Source organism: Ixodes scapularis, unplaced genomic scaffold, assembly GCF_016920785.2.
Source record: "Ixodes scapularis isolate PalLabHiFi unplaced genomic scaffold, ASM1692078v2 ptg000154l_1__unscaffolded, whole genome shotgun sequence".
Lineage (NCBI taxonomy): Eukaryota > Metazoa > Arthropoda > Arachnida > Ixodida > Ixodidae > Ixodes > Ixodes scapularis.
Window position 1 is genome coordinate 845,694 of NW_024609924.1, and position 20,853 is coordinate 866,546.

Sequence of the window (20,853 nt, forward strand, 5' to 3'; positions counted from 1 at the left end):
AGCACCATTTTGACTGCTTGAATATAAAGTGGGGGATGTGGGACTTTGGGCTGTCTAGTTTTTCTGACTCAAATGTAAATATTTTAGGAAGAGGTATTATCTCAAAATATGAGATGCATATCTGTCCTATGTCCTTCGTATGAAATTTGCAGCAAAATGTGGAACTGAGAAAAATGCATTCAAACATTGAGCTTCTTTACTCCCTCACAATGTGTTGAAAATATTTTATATCAACATAAATATTTGGTGTATGGTTATCAAATCTAGTGTAAGGCTGAATAATTAGTTTCTAAAACCGAAAACCTCACATTTGAAAAATGAATTTTTAAAAAAACTGAAATTTAGGCCTATGTTCTTCCTTAAACGAACACTAACACCTCCCAAAATTTATTCTTAATGTTTTGCCAGGCGATTCACAATGGTGGCAGAAGACTGCCCAATTAATATTTTGCTACAGCGTCACGTATATTTTTAATAAACTAAAAAAACGCAACTGCACGAAACTGAAAAACTGGACTGGGGAGGAAGAAGTAATAGAGAGGAGGAGGGAGGTGGCGGAAGTCACATGGCTGTGACACTTTTTTTTCCCCAAACACATTTGCAGCTTTTTAGAAGTCACAAAAAAAAAAAAAAAAAATGGGTATCATATATATATATTTCTTTTTAATATTGCATGTGTGTTTCTGATAATGTTTTTGGTGGTTGTGTCTAAACCATAGAAAACGGCACGTGGCCACAGAGAAGAGAGTGAGCACAATTTAAACCGGCCAGTTCTCGATCGGCTGCTTTCGGTCGGAAAGGAAACGAATTTCAAGCCGCGAATTGTGTTCTGGTTCGTTGGGCTCTCTTATGTAATGTACAAATAAAAACCTTGGCGAGCATAAATACCCTGTCAGTGCGAAAAGAAAAAAAAATGTTTTCTTTATGTAAACCAATTAGGACACGCGTGTAAAAAAAAATTTACGTGGAAAAAAAAAAAATTTTCGAAGCAATATTGACGGCGCAAGATTTAGTTTAAACTCTGCGCGCAAAGTCTATGATTTCACGAAATGGTCAATGGTCATGCACTCTCTCCACCTCAACGTGACGGCCTGGCCAATCTACCTCTCCTCCACGCGCCCAAAATTCTGAGAGAGAAAACAAGTAGAAAGAAGGTGACTACAGACGAAATCGCATCTTGCACCGTCAATATTGCTCTAAAAAATGTTTTTTTCACGTAAAATTTTATTTTTGACACGTGTCTCCCAACCAGAACGTTAAAAAAAAAAAGCCCTTTTCAGGGGTTCTTTAAAGGGCCCATGAAACAAACTTTGGGTTGGGATAAATCAATTCAGATTGGTATTTTACTTATAGCACATCGTTCAGTGGGCCAGAAGAAAAAAGGTAGAAAGTTAAAAGCCTGACTTTAGGTACAAAAATTTGAAAACACAGCGGATTATTTCGCACCTCCTTCCCTTCGTAAGCTCTCTGCCTTTTCACTGTGATACCTCCGCGGTCCCCAAGGCGCGTCACTGGGTCCAAACCCACGTCACACGACACCGGACCTCACTTATTCCCTTCACCCCTAAGCTGACATCGCGGTGAAAGCTACGCGCTTGCCGGACCAATCAGCCGCCTCCCTTTCATCACCTGACCTCATTCTCTGCGAGTGGGTATGCACGAGAGAGTGTGATCATGTGGCAAAAGTGTGGCTGGCCCAACGAGCATGTTGCTTCCACAGCACTCTCAGCTTCGGGGTGAAAAGAATGGAGAAAGCAACTTTTGTCTGAATTTTGAGCGACGGGCTAATCTTCTAGGAGGAGAATGGCTGTAAACGAGAGTCCGAGCAAGAGGGGACTACCCCCTTTTCGTCTTCTTGACCTGTTTGGTACAATGCACGATTTATGAGTTGTGGAGGAAAGCTAAAAAGGAACAAGTTAGAAAAGCGCTTCATGACCCCTTTAATTGAACCCTCGTTTGTATATCCGAGATGTCACTTTTGTTTCCTTCGGAGATTAGCTCCTCACCCAAATTCATACAAAAGCAGCCTTCCTCTTTCTCTCCTGTCTGTGGCTTTGACAGCTCTGAGTAAAACTAATCACAGTATAGTCACGTATCTCCTTCTGATGCGCTGAATGGCTCACTGGGGCCGTAGCCTTTGCCGTTTGCCAAGTTACAGTGAGACAAAGAATAGTGTAGCGCAGAGGTTCTAAAATGGGGCTCCACAAAGCCCTCGCCTCAAACCCCCCCCCCCCCCTTCTTTTAAATGGCCTTTTCTGTTGACCCTGGCTAGGTAGTGCAAGCTACCACACATTATAAAGGATATAGGCATTACGATCTATCCATCCATTCAACCTTTTCACTTGATGCTTCTCTTTTCCTGTCTATAACAGTTAAGGTTGCCCTTTATTCCTCTCTGTCCCTTTCCCTTGCTGGCATGGGTCCCCCATCCCTTCGGTAGGTCAGCAAGGAGTTCCCCACACATCAATGCTTGAGAACCACTGGTGTGGCGGAAGTTCTCTACAAATGACGGGCCAAGACAAGGCAAGCAGATGATAATAGGCCAATGAAAGGGACCCAAGAATGATGATCTGTGTTGGGACACTGAGCGTAAGGCCTGTCATATGCAGATCCCAGTGCAGATTGGGCAGAGGTCTACATGAACATAGCTTGTTGTCCTTTAATACTTTGTACTCGCACAAAGCGTCTACACAGGGGGTGTTGAATACTTCAATTTCCAAGTTCTAGATTTTTCCTGCTTGTAGATGGAGACCTCTTTTGAGCCGAGATACACCTAGATATGCATTTGGAGACTTTCACTGTTTGTATTCGCGACTCCAATTCACTACAGGTGGCGCCACTCGTTTTCTAAAATGGCAGTTCTAGTGGGGGCACGGGTCGGAGATGCGTGCCGGTATACAGGCTGCTGAGCCTGTCTAGTGTGCTTGCTTCACTGAGTGACATTAATTATTCCTGCTTGTACGAGGAAGCTAGTGTGTTATGAGCGCGGGTCACCACTTTACCCTGAAAACAAAAACGGTGTTTAGCATAATATTTGCACCAGGAGGCGTGTTTGAATTCTGGAACGAAACAGAAACTAACCTCTATTTTGGATTTAATTTCTCGGTATCGGTGTGAAAATCGGATTCATTAATAACTCAAGATGGGACTTGCACCGTAATTATTGAGCTAAAGAAGTTGTTTGGGGAAACTTTATTTTTTGTGACATACGTGTGACAGGGTCTTTCTTACACCTTAGAGGTAATATAGAATATTGTATTTGTTAAAAAATCAGTGCTGATATTTGTGTGTTTTGGTACCTTTTCTCGCTCAGATAATTGTCACGTGAAATAATAAACTGCGGGCCTTTTAATGAGTTTTGAGGCATTTAGACGATTAATTGCTTTAACATTATTCCCAGCACAAGAATAACAAAATCAATTTAAATTTGACAAAATATCACCACGGGTGACGAGTGTAATACCCTTAGGGGGCGCCACCAAGCAGGGGAAAGTTGCGGAAGACGACGAGGAACGATCCCGAGACGCGGGACATGGGTGTGGCCCGAGTAGGCATCTGCATAGCGCATCCCATGCAACGTCAACAATAAACCACAAATATTGCAATAAGTTTAGAATATGTTAAAAAAAAAAAAAAATTAAGAAACGCTGTTCTCGCTATAAAACCCGAAGGCAGAATCCAAGTCAGACAGCAGAAGTGTGTTTTTTTTTTAAAGCAATGCGTGACGCATATGAGTTTATACTAGATCCAGTGTGACAGTTTGTATATCTTGATAACGATGCCAGTGTTTTTTATATGCTAAAAAGAAAACAAGATTAGACCTTTCTGGAAAGACTATTATGGTGAAATGGCATATTTTTGTGATCGTGGCGTTTATTGGGGGCCTATATTGCCACAATTCGTATTAATACGAATAGAATTAAGACATTTTTATACATAGTCTTGCAAGCTCTAATATGATTTGTCGCCAATGATCAGCGCACAAGTCTGGCAATCGAAAGTGTGCAAATTATCATCACTGGTGCCAATTGTAGCATTTTTAATTAACATGTTATAATATAAAAATAGTCTAAAATCAATTAAACATTCTAGCTCCTCTAAAAAATCAATGTAAAATTACATTAATTGTGGGTATAGCATATGAAGCTATCAAAGTCGTGACTTTGAATGAATATTTGTGGTTTTGCCAATCTCAGTCTTTCCAGTTCGAAGGAACGCCTACCCACTTGCTCGTCTGCTCACTGCAGAATGTTTCGTTGGCGTTGGAAGCCGGTGAAACAGTAGTAAGTTGTTAGTGCGTATACAAGCAATTGTAAGCACTGGGTGTTTGAGTGTTTCACACTGCTTGTGCACGGAGCCCACAATTGCAGTCTTGGATTGAAGCATGGTGACTATACGCATGTGCAGCGTGGAGCACGCAACTTTAACGCAAAAGCACAGCGTTTTCTTCTACTATATGCAAAACTAAGACTCTAATAAGCTACAATCCCATACCGGCTGCAGCACTATATTGGGACAGTGAAGAGTGTTGTTTGCATTCGGAAATGACATTTCGCGAGCCATGATCGCGAGCAGTTCCGCCGTGCCCGCTGAGCAGGAGAACCAGGGAACCCTTACTAGAGCGCTTCCCGTTCCCGCTGCGGGAGGGCGAGCAACGAGCTGGAGACGCAAATAGTCCTTGACCACCTGACTGGCACTCCTACAAAACAAAAATCAAATGTGCCAGTCTATTGATACTCTCAAAGAATGCATCAGCAACAAAGGACAAGGACATATTCGTTGGCATGAGACATGAACCAGGATGATGTCCCAGCTGAAAATTCCCATTAAATCCAATTGGAATTCCAACTGGTTTTAACTGGAACCAATTGGTTTTAGTGGGTTCCAGCTGGAACCGCACTGGCCAATGGGTCTCACCAATTGGAATTATTTTTCCAGTTGGAACCTGAATGGGTTCCCAATGGTTCCCAATGGTTCCCATTGGTTCCCGTTGGTTCCCATTGGCAGTGACCAATTGGTTGTCCAAAAACCCAATTGGTACCAATAAGTCACCAATTGGTACCAATAAGGAAATTCCAATTGGAACTTAATAGGAATTTTCAACTGGGGTATTGGTTTAAAGAAGTTCCAGCTTAATGACAATCCCCCTAGAAAATAGGGTAAGGGTGCAGGCGAGCTGGTGAATACTAAACAAATTTTCGAGACGTCGTTTTGCCCATTTTCTGTCTCTTCCATGTTTTGATGTTTCTTCTCTACTCCCGTCTCAAGTGAATTCAACATGGTTAATATGTTAATACTCCCACCTACTCTGCCATCTGCCCTCATAGCATTCACCATAGTTCAGTGACTTTCATACAAGAGTGACAATTTACCAACACACTAGCTAACAGTGGCGACTTCCATTGTGCAGGCCATTCATAAATTAGAAAGAATGCTGTAAAGTCAACGGACAACAGCCATGATGGCCTTCCGTCCGAACTGCATGTAATCATAGTAATGTTGATGATCGACTGATTAATCTATTCCACTCCGCTACGAGTTCAGTCAATATTCTTATTTACGTCTATGCTTTTCCACCTCAAGACCAAAGTAAGGAAAACAAAATGTTTCGGAAACATACACGTTAGCAAAAGACTGGACTTTCAGCAAACGAAACACCACCTGTGAATACCGCAAGATTTTATATATATATCTATAAATATATATCCCCAGTCTCTTATTGATTCAACGTTTGGATACCGATGCCTTGAACATAGACGACGCAATAACTGTCACTTCGCTGAAGAGCCTTCCACACCTGTGGTGCCGGTGTAGACGGAAGCGTCATTCCAGTCGGTGTGCTTGTCAAGGTTCTTCTCCAGCACTGCCACCAGCTCCAGGAGGTGCTTCCTGACGTCCTGCTCGAACTTGTGAGTGAACTGAAACAGAGCGGCCGCGATAATTACGGCCGTTTCGGCAGCGCGTTTGAAGGGAGTGCCGAAATGTTGACGCACCTTCCCGTCCGGCAGAATGACGTCTGAGCTACCGTCGTAGTCGGCGAATTTGTTTTCGAACGCCCGGTCAGTCATGCCTAGAAGTGTTCGAAGGAGACCGGCAAAATAGGGCATCGGTTCGGGGACGCATTGAAGTGTCAAGTTGTGAATCTCGCGTGCAAAATCACTTACTTCGTTCCAGCGTCTTGATGAGCGACGCAAAGAACGCCTCGCTTGCTAAGTGTGCCTGAAGTTTAGAGTGTTTCCAACTGCTCGATCGGGTCACGTGACATGCGTCCCGTTTGCAACACGCTGCGAGGGCTCCGAGGTGGGGTGCAGGTGGCGAAAGCGTCGACTTCGACTGGCGGATTTGTGTTGATCGTCCGCAAGCGCCTCTAGCCGCCGGAGCAACGCACGCGCATTTGAACTTCGTGCGTTTGCGACCGATCTGCACTGATCTCCGCAGAAGGCAACGTTAGCAGATGGCGCCCGCCATTAAAACGATATCCATGGTTTCGGTTGCTTTCTCTCTTAGATCATGGGCTCTCTACATTTGTTTACAAATTCTGGCGCCATCTATCAACGGTACTGTAGTACTACTGGTACTACCACGGCTACCACGGTACTCACGGTACTGCGAGTGACCGGCTTCAGCCTGCAGGTCGAAAGCTACCGACATGATTCCTCCTTCCCTTTCTTGAGGCAAATAAATATGTTTCATGGCCGATAGTTTTCCCCGCGTTTTCTGTCTTGCATTCGGCGACTGGCCCACCCAATGTTTCCACGGGCGGAGGCAGTCTGTTTAGTTCTTTTGAGTCGTGAGCGACGCTCGGCCACACGATTCCGAACAGGTTTCAGCAGAGATATAACAAATGTAGGTGTCTGCTGGTCTGCCTAGGAATATTAACTGCCTTATATATTGTATCTGAACTTTCAGTTATATATTATTCAGGCAAATATATATTTCACACAAAGTTGAAAATTACAACTCCAGCAGTCCCCCAAGAGATAGCCCACCTAACACCTAGAACAAAGTTTCAGTAAGAATTCCTAACATCGAGAACAACAGTTTCAGTAAGAATTCAATGTTAAACAAGGCTAGGTACACTCATAGTTGAAACTGCCTTTGAATGAACAGTCGTCAAACACAAGGGTGATCAACTCGTCATGCTCACTGTTGGAATGCGAGTCGCTTTACTGTTGCTGACCGATCGATGTTGGGACCCCTTTGTTTAACCGTGACTTACCCATTCTATCGGCGACTGAAATTTAAAATGGCGTTCTTGTTGTCCACCAAAGCAGAGAGGCTGGATATGACGGACAGGTCGATATCACGATTGAATGACGTTTTAGCGAACAGCGGTCCTTTGAGCAAATCAGTTTTAGCAAATGACGCATCACTCACACCACTTTGAAGCGACAGTTTGTGGCGGCTAAAAATGTTAACCCACCTGGCCCACCCGTACATGCCGCTTTGCAGCAGCCAATTGTTTGCTAAAGTATCTTTCGATGAAAAGTCGGGTGCAAGACCTTGTTCGGTAAAACATTATTCGACCGACTGAGTGCCACCCGGATATATGACACTGCATGCACTTGGAAGGTCGCTCACTTTATGTGTGCTCATCAATATAAAATGCACATTGTTTAAGAAGGTCTTCAGACAGCAAGTGCATTTGAACAAATTATTAGTTGAGCGTGGGACAAAACAGAGTGCATGCTTCAAATGTGATTGTTGGAAGCTCTTCACATGTGAAAGCTCTCTCGCAAGAGTGCACTCCAGCATAGCAGGTGAAATGACCCACCCAAGTGAAACCTCTTAGGCACTGCTTGCATGTGTAGGATCTTTCCTGTGTATATTTCGAAGTAGCTTGGTACACTCTACATTTTGCACAAAAGACTTTTGACAGCTGGTACATTTTAATAACATTCCTACTCCAATGCATTTACAGTTGATATGGCTGAATGTCGTGAAAAGTAAAAGCTTGAGTGCACTGCCAGTACTGGTAAGGTTTTGCACCCATGCCGGACTGGGTCACTATTTTTGCAGAATGCTGCTCAATGCATTTTGACCCTCGAAAGGTGTTTCGCCCACTTGGAACATTCTGACCGCTCAAATCCTTCATTGCAGACAATGACATCTGGGCAGTGCTGACACTCAATTCATTGTTTGCCATGAACAAGATGTGGGTGGTTGACAATTCTGCATTGATCTTATGATATATATATATACCAGGTGTTCATTTTTAATTCGAACAGATTTATTTTAAAAAATCCGTAAAAGATGCACTGATACAGTTTGTGCAGGTGAGTTATACAGCCAGAGGGACATATTATAGGGGGCTAATCATAACGATCAGTTGGCTAATTAATTAAAATTTGTTAATTAACTTTTTAATTAATGAAAATAGACATATGGTACCAATTAGAAACTTGCACAGCGTCACCGAAAACCACTAAATCAGTCATTTTCAGAAAGACTTTGAGCGCATGAGAAGCGTAGTAGTGCACTAAAGTTACCACTCCAACAGGAGCAGGTACAAGGCTGGGGCTAGATAAGAGACGGAAAAATCGCGCGGGCGCCTTACCGCAACCGCTAGCTTTGTACCTGCTCCACGAGTGGTAACTTTAGTGCACTACTACGCTTCTCACGCGCTCAAAGTCTTTCTGAAAATGACTGATTTAGTGCTTTTCGATGACGCTGAGCAAGTTTCTAATTGGAACCATATGTCTATTTTCATTAATTAAAAAGTTAATTATCGAATTTTAGTTAATTAGCCAACTGATTGTTACGATTAGCCCCCTATAATATGTCCCCCTGGCCGTATAACTCACCTCCACAAGCAGCAGTAGTGTAACTTTCACAGCTTTTTTTAAATAAATCTGTTCGAATTAAAAATGACACCAGGCTCGATCTAAAATGGACCGTAAAATTCGACACCCGCACGTAGCAATCTAAACTTTTCGTCAAAGGTGTATTTCACAGGTCAATTTTTTCTTGTAAATTTACAAAGCGTAGCTCTCATTCTGTAAAAAATAAGGCCAAGAAACTTGCCAGGGTCTACGGTGGGCAGCGACGCAAACGACGGGGGTCCAGTAGCGGGGTGTGTTTGGCGTTCGTATTGAGAGATGGCACTACCTCCCTATCGTGACGGCTCGCGACAACCGTGGTTTATTGAAATAAACATTATCTTTTTGAAACGTACCTTCGGCTAAAAAATAAATGCGAACAATAAAAGCAAAACTTAAAGCAAAACAACACGTCTGCATAAAGACGGCGCTTTTGCTGCCAACAGATTTCGTCTGCGTGTTGTCTGCTTTCTTCCACTGGTCGGCTGCACCTTCGGACGCTGCTCCTGACGCCATCTATCAACATAAACTCCAAACACACCCCGCTACTGGACTTGGTCGCCTGGGTCGTCGCCCGCTGTAGACCCTGGCAAGTTTCTTGGCCCTATTTTTTACAGAAAAAAAACTACGCTTTCTAATTTTACAAGAAAAAACCGACCTGTGAAATACACCTTTGACGAAAAGTTTTGATTGCCACGTGCAGGCGTCGATTTTTACGGTCCATTTTAGATCGAGCCTGGTGACTTGGACCACCCTATATACCAGGGGTGGCCAGGCCGACCAGGCCTAAAAGCCGCAAACGAAACCACGAAACTTCTAAGAGCCACGGGGGGGGGGGGGGGGGGGCAAGTTTAAATTTTGTTCGGACTCTGGCTACGTATGATTGCACAAGGCTGTACGACGTGTACGTATGGAGGTACAAGGCTGCCAAACCAGTAGCCGTACTTTATTCCGCCTGAAATCTCTTCTGTTTTTCCTGGGGAAATGCGGGAAGGTGGGGGGGGGGTCCCCTTACGAGGGATCCGCGAGCCGCACTTGGTCGACCAAAGAGCCGCATGCGGCTCGCGAGCCGCGGTTTGGCCACCCCTGCTATATACAGAAGCAACATTTCAACTCGAGGTCCTCAGCAGTGCTTAGTGGGCGAAATACTTTCGGAATGTGTGCTTTCATGGCCTAGAAAAATAAAGATGAGGTCTTTTGTATTGGACTTGCACAGCTACAAGTGTTGGACTTAGGTCACATGAACTCTGTGCAATTACTTGTGATAGAGAATTCACATCTCATATCAACACATGCCACATTTTGGTTCCCCAATATCCTGCTAAAAGCAAACAAAGAGCATTGAATAGATGTTGGCATACTGTGTAAGGACATGGCCAGAGGTGGCACAGAAGTCGGGGCCAGAAATAAAAGCAGAGTTTTAACACATTTATTCTCCAAATCATTTTGTAATACAGTGATGTCTCGTTAATATGTGCCTCATAAATATGAATACCCCGCTAATATATGGAAACTGTTTTTGGGGACAACTTGGTAAGTATGAGGTGTGACAAAAAATTCGGGGACTGATTTTGAAGCGTAAAAAGAGAGGGCAGCACAGCGATGCGCGCGTTGCAGTTGAAGGAAGGGACTTTTGTGTCTTGTTATACCAAAAGGCGTCGCTCTGTGAACATTTGGAGCTGCGCTACGCGAGCTTTTGTGACCATGTGCACGGGCAGAATGGTGATTTCACCCTACACTGCAAACCAAAGCAAGAGCGACCATCAATTCTGCATCAAACTCGGCAAATATAAAACAGAAACCTTACAAATGCTTCAGCAGGCTTGTGGCAAAAAGCAGTGAATTACAGCGGAGTTGTTAAGTTCCCCAGGATGGTGTCCGGTACCAAACAAATGTCGACACAACACTCTGCTTGCCGCCTTCACTCATAGATGGCGGCAACCTTTCCACTCTGGCTTGCCAACTTCTGGACGGCCATTACTTCATTCCCACCATAGTACAGCTTCGCTGGTCTTCCTTCTTCACCAAAGTGGAAAGGTAAAAGCTTTTTGTGAAGTGTTTTAGGCGACACTCTTGCTTCAGGAACGGCTGAACATCGCTAGAAGACGAAGAGCGGTGGGGTGACCTCATCCGACATCTTGACTTCAGTGACATTCTGCCATTCTTGAGGCGCGAGTGCCACTCAAAACACCTCGCACACCTCACTGCTTTTTGACATAAGCCTTCTAGTATATCATTTCAGAGGTATCTATTTTTTATTTGCCGAGTTTGACGTAAAATTCATGTTCGCTCTCACTTTGGTTTGCAGCCTGTGGAGAGATCGCCGTTATGCTTGTGCATGTGGTCAAACAAACTCGTGTAGCGCAGTTCCAAAAGGTTACAGAGTGACGCCATTTGGCATAATGACGCAGGAAAGCCCCCGCCTTCCGACTGCTGCCCGCGCGTCACTGTGCTGCCCTCTCTTTTTACGCTATAAAATCAGTCCCGGAACAATTTGGTCACACCTCGCACATACATTTTTGTATCATCATTACTGAGAACTCGCATTATGGACAGTTTTGGGAAGAACAGAGGTGTTCATATTAGTGAGACACAACTATACATCTTTCCAACACCAAAAGTCTACATATAATTGAAACTTACAAAGTCACATTAAAATCCTTTTTACAATAGTTACGGCATGCCCGAGGTGCCCCCTTAGGCACGAAAATCCTCAGGCACCCGCACAGATGCTTTCAACGCAAAGTATTCAGGTAGGCCTGCTTCCTTTCTAAATAAGGGCCACCAAGATCTATCAGGCTCAGACGGTTAGTGAGGGCTGTTTGGCATCTGCATTATAATTAAAGGTAATGCATTACTAAAAATCCACCTCCTCTCCTAGCACAACTTCTAGTGGCTAGAAAGCAGCATTGTACAGAAAGCACATACAGCAGAAAAACACTAACAGGGTAAAATGGACAAACAAACACCAGCACTGTCTGCCCTCTTTGACTGTCTGTGTCCTTGTGCTGTTTGTACTTCAAATGATGAATCAACTTGTCCAATTGTCTATGTTATGTAAAGAAAGCCTTGTGAAAACTGTTGACATAGGCAAGGCCTTCTCTGTGCATTTTTATGTCCCGGAGCAAAACACCGACTGCTGAGATTTGCGAATTTCCTGGCTATTTTCTCATAAAAACTTTCCTCGGTGCAGCTGACCTAGACAAGTTATGGGACATACCATTTCTAGTGTCTCATACTGCTGTGTACGCCTTCACTAGATAGTATTTGACCTGCTTCCACGGCAAGTAAACTCCACTCAACTAGGAGAAACTGCAACCGACCGAGGGGTACTGGAAACACTCCAGGAATTTTAAAAGGTCTTCAAACCAAGTTGCAGTGTATTCAAAGGACCACCGGTGCATATGGACGTTCTACCCGACGCCCAACCACGGTACTACAGAGCCCGCTCAGTACCATATGCACTGAGGGACAAGGTGGAACTGAAACTCCAACAACTTGGAGAAGAAGGCATCATTGCGGCCGTAGACCACTCTGTTTGGGCATCCCCTGTCGTACTACTGATAGAAGCCGATGGCAAAAGTGTCAGGATTTGCGGGGACTACAAGTTAGGTGTGACTCCTGCAGTGATGACAACCGAGTACCCACTGCCAAAAGTGGAAAACATCTTCACTTCTCTGCAAGGAGGAGTCAAGTTTTCTAAACTAGACTTCCGTGAAGCATACAACCAAGTACTCATTGATAAAGAAACCAGCAAGCTCCTGGTCATCAACACACACCGAAAACTGTTTGCTTACAACCGTTTAGCATTTGGCGTGTCCTCGGCTCCGGCACTGTTCCAAAGAAGAATGGAAGATACCCTGCAGGGAATTCCAGGCATATCTGTGTACCTGGATGATGTTCTGGTGACTGGAAAGACCAATGCAAAACATCTAGAGAACCTAAAGAAAGTTCTTCGCAAGTCTCGCTTGGCTGAAGCTCAGGCGAGAGAAATGTGAGTTCTTCAAAGAATCACTCTGCTATCTGGGCCATGAGATAAACGCAGAGGGGCTGAAGCCTTCAAAGAAAAATGCAGAAGCTATCATTGAAGCACCTGAACCCAGGGATGTCAGTGAACTGTCAGTGATATTGGACTTCTTTCGTACTACGGCAAGTTTATTCCGAATCTGTCCACAGTGCTTGCACCCTTGTACGCCCTAATGCGCAAGAACACCTGCTGGCAATGGACAGACACTGAACGAAAAGCCTTCGGCAAAAGCAAGAATGCCATCATGAAGGCAAGGGCCCTGACCCACTATGACCCATCAAAAGAGCTTGTTCTGGCATGCGACGCCTCACCGTATGGTGTGGCTGCTGAGCACTCGCATCGGAAGGATGGCGTGGAGTCGCCACTCGCATTCGCGTCCCGGACTCTGACACCGGCCGGGAGGAATTACTCACAGTTAGAAAAGGAAGCACTGGCCATTATTTTTGGTGTCACACGGCTCAGAGACTACCTGCTGTGTCGAAGTTTTGTGCCCATCACTGACCACAAGCCACTTGTGGGGATTTTTCAGGAAGACAAGGCAATTCCAGCCATGACAGCCTCGCGCATCCAACACTGGGCTCTTACTCTTGGAGCCTACAGGTACAGCGTCGAGCACCGACCAGGACGTCTCAACCGAAATGCCGATGCCATGAGCAGGCTGCCCTTGAAGACGGCAGATACAGATCCTCCGGAACTGGTCAACTTAGTCTCGAGCTTAGAAAAGCTGGAGATTTCAGTCAAGCAACTACAACAATTCACAAGCAGCGACAAGGACTTAAGCCAAGTGCTACAGTGGGAGGAAGAAGGATGGCCACAAAAGCCTCCGGACAAATCACTACAACCATTTTGGAAGAGACGTCAAAAAGTCAACTTGGACGTTTTAGTGATATATACAGCGTAAGGTCGGTCTGCCAGTAGGGGCGACACTGGTTTACACTGTAGATGAGCAATTTCGCCAGTGCAGTACGACTGCTAACCTGGGGTCTTTAACGTGCTCACGCAGTAGTGATACACGACCGCACACCGGTACGATGCTCATCCAGATCGAAACGGGCAGGGTGGGGCTCGAACCCAGGATCCCTGGGTTCTGCAGCGCGAGCTTTCGCTCCACGTGCGTCGAGCTGGGTGTGCACTTTAGTCCACTCGGCCACCGATTCCCCGGGGAACAGACATGATAAGCTAAGCGTGCATCGGAATCTCCTGTACCGAGGAAACCCGAGTGGTTGTGCCAACCCCTGTACGCCAACACATCTTAGACCTGCTGCATGAAACTCACCAGGGAATGGTGGTCATGAAAGGTATGGCGAGATCTCTTGTGTGGTGGCCGAACATGGACGCATAAGTAGAGCGCTGTTCACGACAATGTTCGCAGTGCCTCCAGAACTCCCCAATGCCACCAAAAGCAGAACCGGTACCCTGGCCCGAACCAAAGGAATGCTGGGAGCGTCTCCATCTCGACTACGCAGGACCATTCGAGGGGAGGATGCTACAGGTGTTGGTAGATGCGAAGTCAAAATGGCTTGAAGTCATTATTGTGGCAAGTGCCACATTTGAGCAAACCGTAGAACACCTACGTGACATTTTTGCAAGGTTCGGACTACCAAGGTCCATTGTAACAGACAATGGAACTCCATTCACTGGCCAGCCCTTCCAAGACTTCGTTCAAGGAAATGGGATCAAGCATCTCTGAACTGCCCCTTTTCATCCAGCACCTAAAGGCTTAGCAGAACGAGCTGTTTGCACGGTCAAGGGTGGACTCAAGAAAACAGAGGGAAGACACCTCAAGCTCCGACTTGCTCAATGGTTGCTCATGTATCGCCGAGCACCCCGTTTGAGCGAAATGTCTCCAGCAAAGCAGATGCTGGCTTATCCAATGAAAGCAGGACTGGACCTCTGTATTCCCAGGAGGAGTGAAGAGGCAATCCTAAAGCAATTGCCGACAGAATCTAGGCAACGGGCCGAGCAAGAAAAGGAAAAGGGACTACGCCACAAGAAAGGGAACAAGGTAGCAGTTCGCAATTTCGGCAAGGGACCTCGATGGTGGTTGGGTGAGGGTGACAACACCAGCGGAACATCCATTGTTACTGTGTCAACTCCGCAAGGGCAAGTGCGCCGCCACAAAGACCAAGTAAAGCCACACTTGACCACTTTAGCATCAAGTCCTGGGGAACAACTACCACCCGACAAGGACCAAGGCTACGCAACGAGCGAAGCAAGGACAGTGAAGACCTCAAGGACACCCAATATGGGACGACCCCCACGAACCGTCCGCAAGCTTCTAAGATTCACATAAGTAACCTTCAATAAGAAGGTAGCCTTCATTAAGAAGGGAGGAGTGCTGTGTACGCCCTCACTAGATGGTGCCACCGACCCGCACTGCAACGACTGCGCCGAGGAAGCCTAAGAAACTCTCATCAGAAGGAGCCGACTCTGGAACCGCGTCAAGGAAGGCTGCTGCCATTCCGGCCGCTTGTTGTTAATAAAGTATTATGTTATACCCGAACCCTGAAGTATCCGAAGTACATAACACATACTTTTGAATGTGTTGAATCAGCCTCCCAAACGCACGAAAAAGAGGGGACTTCACTCGCACTTGTCTTTCACTATTGTGCTTTCGAATATGGCAGGTCAGCTTCTCACTTTGAATAAAGGCTTTGGGACACATCTCATCTCACATCTGTAAGGTTTTCGCCCGTGTGTGTTCGAACGTGGATAGTCAGCCCTACGCTACGATAAAGGCTTGGGGGTTCTTTCGCCTGTGTAAGGCAAGGTCTTTCACCTGTGTACGTTTGAATGTGCCATGTCAGATTTCCTCTACAACTAAAGTCTTGAGTGCATACCATAGCTCACATTTGTAAAATGTCTCCCCTGTGTGACTTGAAATGTGGCAAGTTAGCTTGTGAATGCCACTAAAGGTTTGGGGACACTGCTTGCAATTGTCAGGAGTCCTGCTTATGTGATTCGAATGTGGCACGTCAGATTTGCATTTGCACTAAAGAGTTGAGGACGTAGCTCACATTTGAAAGGCTTTTTGCTAGTCCGGTCTTGCATGTGAGAGCTCAGGCAACTACACCGAGAAAGAGTTTACACGCATTGCTGAAGGATTTTCACCAGTGTGGGCTTCAATGTGATTGGCCAATGGACTATTTTTTCGGAATGCTGCTGGGCATAGTTGACACCCAAAACTTCTTTTTGGCTTGTGAATCTCAGCGTGGCACCTTAATTCTTCCTCTTTGGAAAACAACAACAACAACTGCTAGCACTTGAGTTGCTCATCACCGTGGTCAACCAGATGAGTGAGGATTCCACGGTGATCCCCAGTGACTTGGGTGCAGAAACAGCAATTGAAGAGAATGTCCGTCATGGGTTTTTTAGCAGCTGATCTCCTTCGGGCATTCACCTGCATCACCTACACAAACAGACATCATCATGTGTATTATAAAAAACAAACGAAAACACTTCTCCCCTTTTGCCCATTATTGTGACAAAGCTAGTGATAAAACAAAACCAATTGTGTGCTATTTTAAGGCAGGGGTTTTCAACCTGCGGCCTGTGAGGCGAAGTGCCCTTTCAATGGGCTGGATGCAAAGTATTAGCGCCCCTATCGGTTCAGGTGCATTCCAGGAGCAGGAGACTCAACGGGTAGTTTCGGTTTCACCGGGTTTTGCATCTGTCGTCTGTTATCGTCACCGCGTCGCCATTGCTCACTTCGCCATAAACTGCTCCATACTTCTGCGCGGTGCAGAAAATACTCTTTTCTTGTCGTCACTACATGTCAGACACAGCAAATAACGAAACAATTACGATTGTGCTGGCGAACGAAAACACCGCAACAATGAAACCAAATGTATGCAGATCGATGTATGCCGAACACCGTGCCAGCTCGCTGCATGGATTCGTTTGCAACCTTGAGGACAGCTACTGAGGCTAATATTCCAGTTTTATAACACCCTTGGTTCGCCAATCGCTGTTTTCAATCAGCCTACGCGGTATGTGATGAACGTTGCTGGACAAGAATGCGTTCAAGAGTAAACATGCAACTCTTGCTACATCGCTGTGAGTAAATTGGCCACGGGAGCAAGTGTGTCTTAAAACTGGAGTACTAGTCTCAGTGGCTGCTCTCGAGGTTGCAAACAAATGCATGCAGTGAGCTGGCACGGCGTTCACCGTACAACCATCCATATTCACTTGACTTTGTTGTTGCGGCGTTCCTGCTCGCTTCCCGTGCCAACAAAATGGTGATCACTTCATCATTCGCTGCGTATGTAGCGACGAGGAGGAAGGGGTACTTACTGCATCACGCATAGGTGTGGAGCAAGCCACGACGACGTGAGCAATGGCGGCGCAGAGACGACAGCAAGCAACCGATGCACTAACCCAGCAAAACCGAAACTACCTGTTGGCAGTCTCCTGCTCCCAGAGTGCACCTGAACCGCTAGGGGGGCGGTGCTATTTCGCATATTGCCCGGCACCCCCCTAAATGGGCAGAGAGCGTCTTCATTTTCTTTTTACCTTGTTTTACCTGCCCCTGCCTCGCGACTTGCCGTCCGGCCCCCTCCATGTCAGCCTCGTGATAACTCTGCCCGCTGCTGCAAAAGGTTGCTGACCCCAGCTCTAAGGTGACGTTGCACAGATGAACTTGGTACGCCTTTTGTGTCTCGACAGCACGAACACTGCCATGTGCAGTGTTTGTGAAAGAAAAACCTGCCAAAACTAGCACTCCAGTGGGCGTGGAACGTGAAATTTGCGTCTCAGGCAGTCACACACCTTGAACCTGCTCTATTGTAAATTCCCGTTTCCTCCCAAGCATACGCTCGCTCTCTTCCCTGTCACTGCCCGCACGCTCTCCTAACATACGTGTGAGCATGTTCACTTGGCAGCTCCTAGATAATTAGACCGCAGTGCTGAATTTTCTGTTACCCACCGAAGGCCAGCAAGGGGCACACATTGGACACGAGTGGTCTGCTGGTGATCGGCTGGCAATCGTGTTCAATCAGCGGGGACACAAGCTCCGGCCAAAAGCAGATGCAGCACTCGTATTAAACCAATTTTTGTGCAACGTTTCCCGTTACAGGAGTGCGTTACAAACAAAATGCTAGGACTCAGCCATACAACACACTCTGTATTAGAAAGAACAATAATTGAGATAGTCATAAATGCTAGGCACACTTTGACACAGTATTTGGTAGTTTGAGTGAATCTCTGGGCATCTAACTGTTTGACACATCTCAGTGCACCAAACATGCACCAAAAACACTGTTTCCTTTTCAGGTATGGCTAAAACGGCACAAATGGGCATGCTCTTAATTAGAGATAATGCCCACTTGGACATCTCTCCACTCAAAATCATCATTTTCGTAGCTAACAGCAATTAAACGATTACACCCCTTTTCTTTTTCAAATATGCTGCTGGAAATCAAAAAAACACTTTGCAGGCATCCAATCACTAGGTATCTCACTTGAAGATAACTGGCTTTGAAATGCCAAGGGTCAATCTGTTATCTTCATTCTACTTCCCTTTCGGTATAACACCTGTCCTGTAGATTCATCCAAAATAAAGCACCTATTAGCCCCGGGAGCAAACACAAACGTCGCTGCGGTCGCCGCGCCCTGATTGGGTGAGGTGTACCGCAACATCAGAGGTAAGATTCCACTTCGCGATCTTGCATCTGGTTCGCATCCCTGCCCCCGTTGTTTTCCTGGTTTGCAATCATGCTCACCTACTGTTTAGCGGAAGAATTTCCCTGTTAGCTTTAGCGGTGAAAATTTCCTCGCTAGCTTTAGCGGTAAAAATTTTCCCACTATCTTTAGCGGGGAAACGCCCCATAATTAAATGTGCAGTTACGCCGATGGCGACGGCGACGCCGCTCAACCCGGAAACGGGCGCCTAAGAGCTGCGTTCTAAAAAGAAAGTGTCTAAAAGTGTTGAGAACATATATCAAAACAAGCAGAAAGAGAATGGACGTATAAGGATGTAATAGGAATCTTTAAAAAAAAATTACGGAAACATTGAATTAAACAAAAAGAAGTCAAAACGAAGACAGAAACCAAAGTGCTGGTGGGATAAGGAGATCAAAGCAGCCATATCGCAGTGCCAAGAAGCATCTAGGGAGCATAAGTGGGCAAAGAAAAGAGGAGCCTTGCCAGCTGAAGTAGCATGAAAATGGGAGAACTTCCAAGAGCAGAAAAGGGAGGCATTATTAACACAGGCCAAAATTAGGAGTGCAGTGGATGATGTAAATAAATAAAAAAGGTAGGAATGCGGCAACAAGGTTTTACGAGTGCATTAAAGCGCAGGGGAGAAAGACAGGGTTTCTAACACTTACAGACCACACAGGAGGGGAGAGGAGTAGAGAGAGAAGAGGCATGGGAATATATTAGGCAGACAATCAAAGAAGCTTTCTCCCAGCTTGAGCAGAGGGGGCGAGTGGATAGCACTGACAACAGCAGTGTAGAGGACGAGCAGAATTGTGTAGCAAAGGAGGCGACCACAAGGGAATGGGACAAGGCAGAAAGTAAAGTTCCAGCAGGTACAGCGACAGGCCCAGACAACATACCCATGAAGCTCATGAAGACACTAGAAAAAACAAGTGAATTGAAGTTATGGCATGTGATTAGTCAGATAATTATGGGAGGAGCAGTTATTCACTGCTTCATCATTTATCGTTTGTGACAATATGTCTCTTCCGCCTTGTAGCTTTCAAACCTAAGAAGCGCCCACCCTGTGGTTTTTTCAATAATCTCCAAATCTTGAGTGGGCACTTGCTCTGTATTTTACGATTGTACAGGAGAACCTACCTCAACTCCTTGCAGCTGTTTGGGTTCATTTGTCCCATCTGTGCTTTCAGGTTCCTTCAGTGGGGGTGTGACTGCTGGTGCTGGAGAAACTGGCGAGTCCATGGTGGCCGTAGGTGGTGCAGCTTGAGGCACGTTCGGCGAGGATGTTGCGGAGTGGGTGAGATTTGTAACAGGTGTTGCGGCTCTTCTCTGCTTCTTAGTTCTAAAAAGAAAAATTGAAAATTCACACCGTCACTTCCCCAATTGATTACAGTGCAGGCTGACATCGAATGAGAAAACCTCTCAGTTTAACTGGGAGGGGGGGCAACTATTGTAAGTTTTCAAACAGTTGCAATCAGCAGTGTCTGCCTCAAACTGAAATATCACGCACAGACCGAGGTGAGGCAGTAGAATTGCTTTAGATTGAAGCAATCTCGTCAGCTAGTTAACAGCCAACGGGTATCATGAATATGCTCTCCCCCTCTCTCCTTCTTAGGCTCCGGCAAAAGACCAAAACAAAAAAAACTTTCAGCCTTTGCACTCTGGTGAAGAAGAAAGACCAGCGAAGCAGTACTATGGTGGGACGACCTCAAGGACGATACCTAGAGGACGTCTTGGACGACCTCAAAGACGTCTAGAGCAACCCCAAGGTCGACCTCAGGGACAACGCCTAGGAGACCTCAGGGACGCTGTCAAAGACAACGCCTACGACGACCTTAAGGATGACCTGGAGGACAACAACCAGGACGACCTCAAGGACGACCTCAAGAATGATTTCTAGGACGACTTCGAGAACAACCTTTCGAAAGACCTCAAAGGACGACGTCTAGGACGACCTGGAGGACGACTTCTAGGCATACCTCGGCAAACCTCACTCATGAGGGCCCTCACTCACCCTCACTCACCCTCATCTTCACAGGTGAGGTGAGGGTGAGTGAGTTTCTGAACCAGGAAAATTCATGAGTGTGAGGGTGAGTGAGGTCCGTGAGGGCTGTGAGGGCGGTGAGGGCGGTGAGGGCGGTGAGGGCGGTGAGGGCGGTGAGGGCTGTGAGGGCGGTGAGGGCAGTGAGGGCGGTGAGGGCGGTGAGGGCGGTGAGGGCGGTGAGGGCCGTGAGTGCGTGAGTGGTGTGAGGGCGGTGAGTGCGTGAGGGGTGCGAGGGCCATGAGTGGCGTGAGGGCAGTGCGTGGCATGAGAGGCGTGAGGGCCGTGAGGGCGGTGAGTGCATGAGG

At 46.2% G+C, this 20,853-nt stretch overlaps 1 protein-coding gene and 2 long non-coding RNA genes across 4 annotated transcripts in view; 1 reads left to right on the plus strand and 2 right to left on the minus strand.

Moving 5' to 3' along the window:
- Positions 1-6,400, minus strand: part of LOC8039884 (lanC-like protein 2) — a 36,641-nt gene extending 30,241 nt beyond the window's left edge. Inside the window, exons 1-2 of one of the 2 annotated variants that reach the window (XM_040208435.2) lie at positions 5,994-6,400; positions 5,798-5,918 (exon numbers count right to left, since the gene is read on the minus strand). In XM_040208435.2, the coding sequence (XP_040064369.2) occupies positions 5,798-5,918; positions 5,994-6,107 (235 nt within the window). In that variant the 5' untranslated portion in view covers positions 6,108-6,400. The remainder of the gene's footprint in view (positions 1-5,797; positions 5,919-5,993) is intronic. The other variant, XM_042287692.1, reaches the window with a different exon arrangement.
- Positions 6,401-6,820: 420 nt separating this feature from the next.
- LOC121833968 lies at positions 6,821-19,783 on the plus strand. Its single transcript, XR_006076958.1, has 3 exons — positions 6,821-6,846; positions 8,101-8,155; positions 19,695-19,783. It is a non-coding gene; the product is annotated as an uncharacterized LOC121833968 (long non-coding RNA).
- LOC121833967 lies at positions 10,234-19,840 on the minus strand. Its single transcript, XR_006076957.1, has 2 exons — positions 19,645-19,840; positions 10,234-16,255 (listed from the first exon to the last, which is right to left on the minus strand). It is a non-coding gene; the product is annotated as an uncharacterized LOC121833967 (long non-coding RNA).
- Between the last annotated feature and the right edge of the window lie 1,013 nt (positions 19,841-20,853).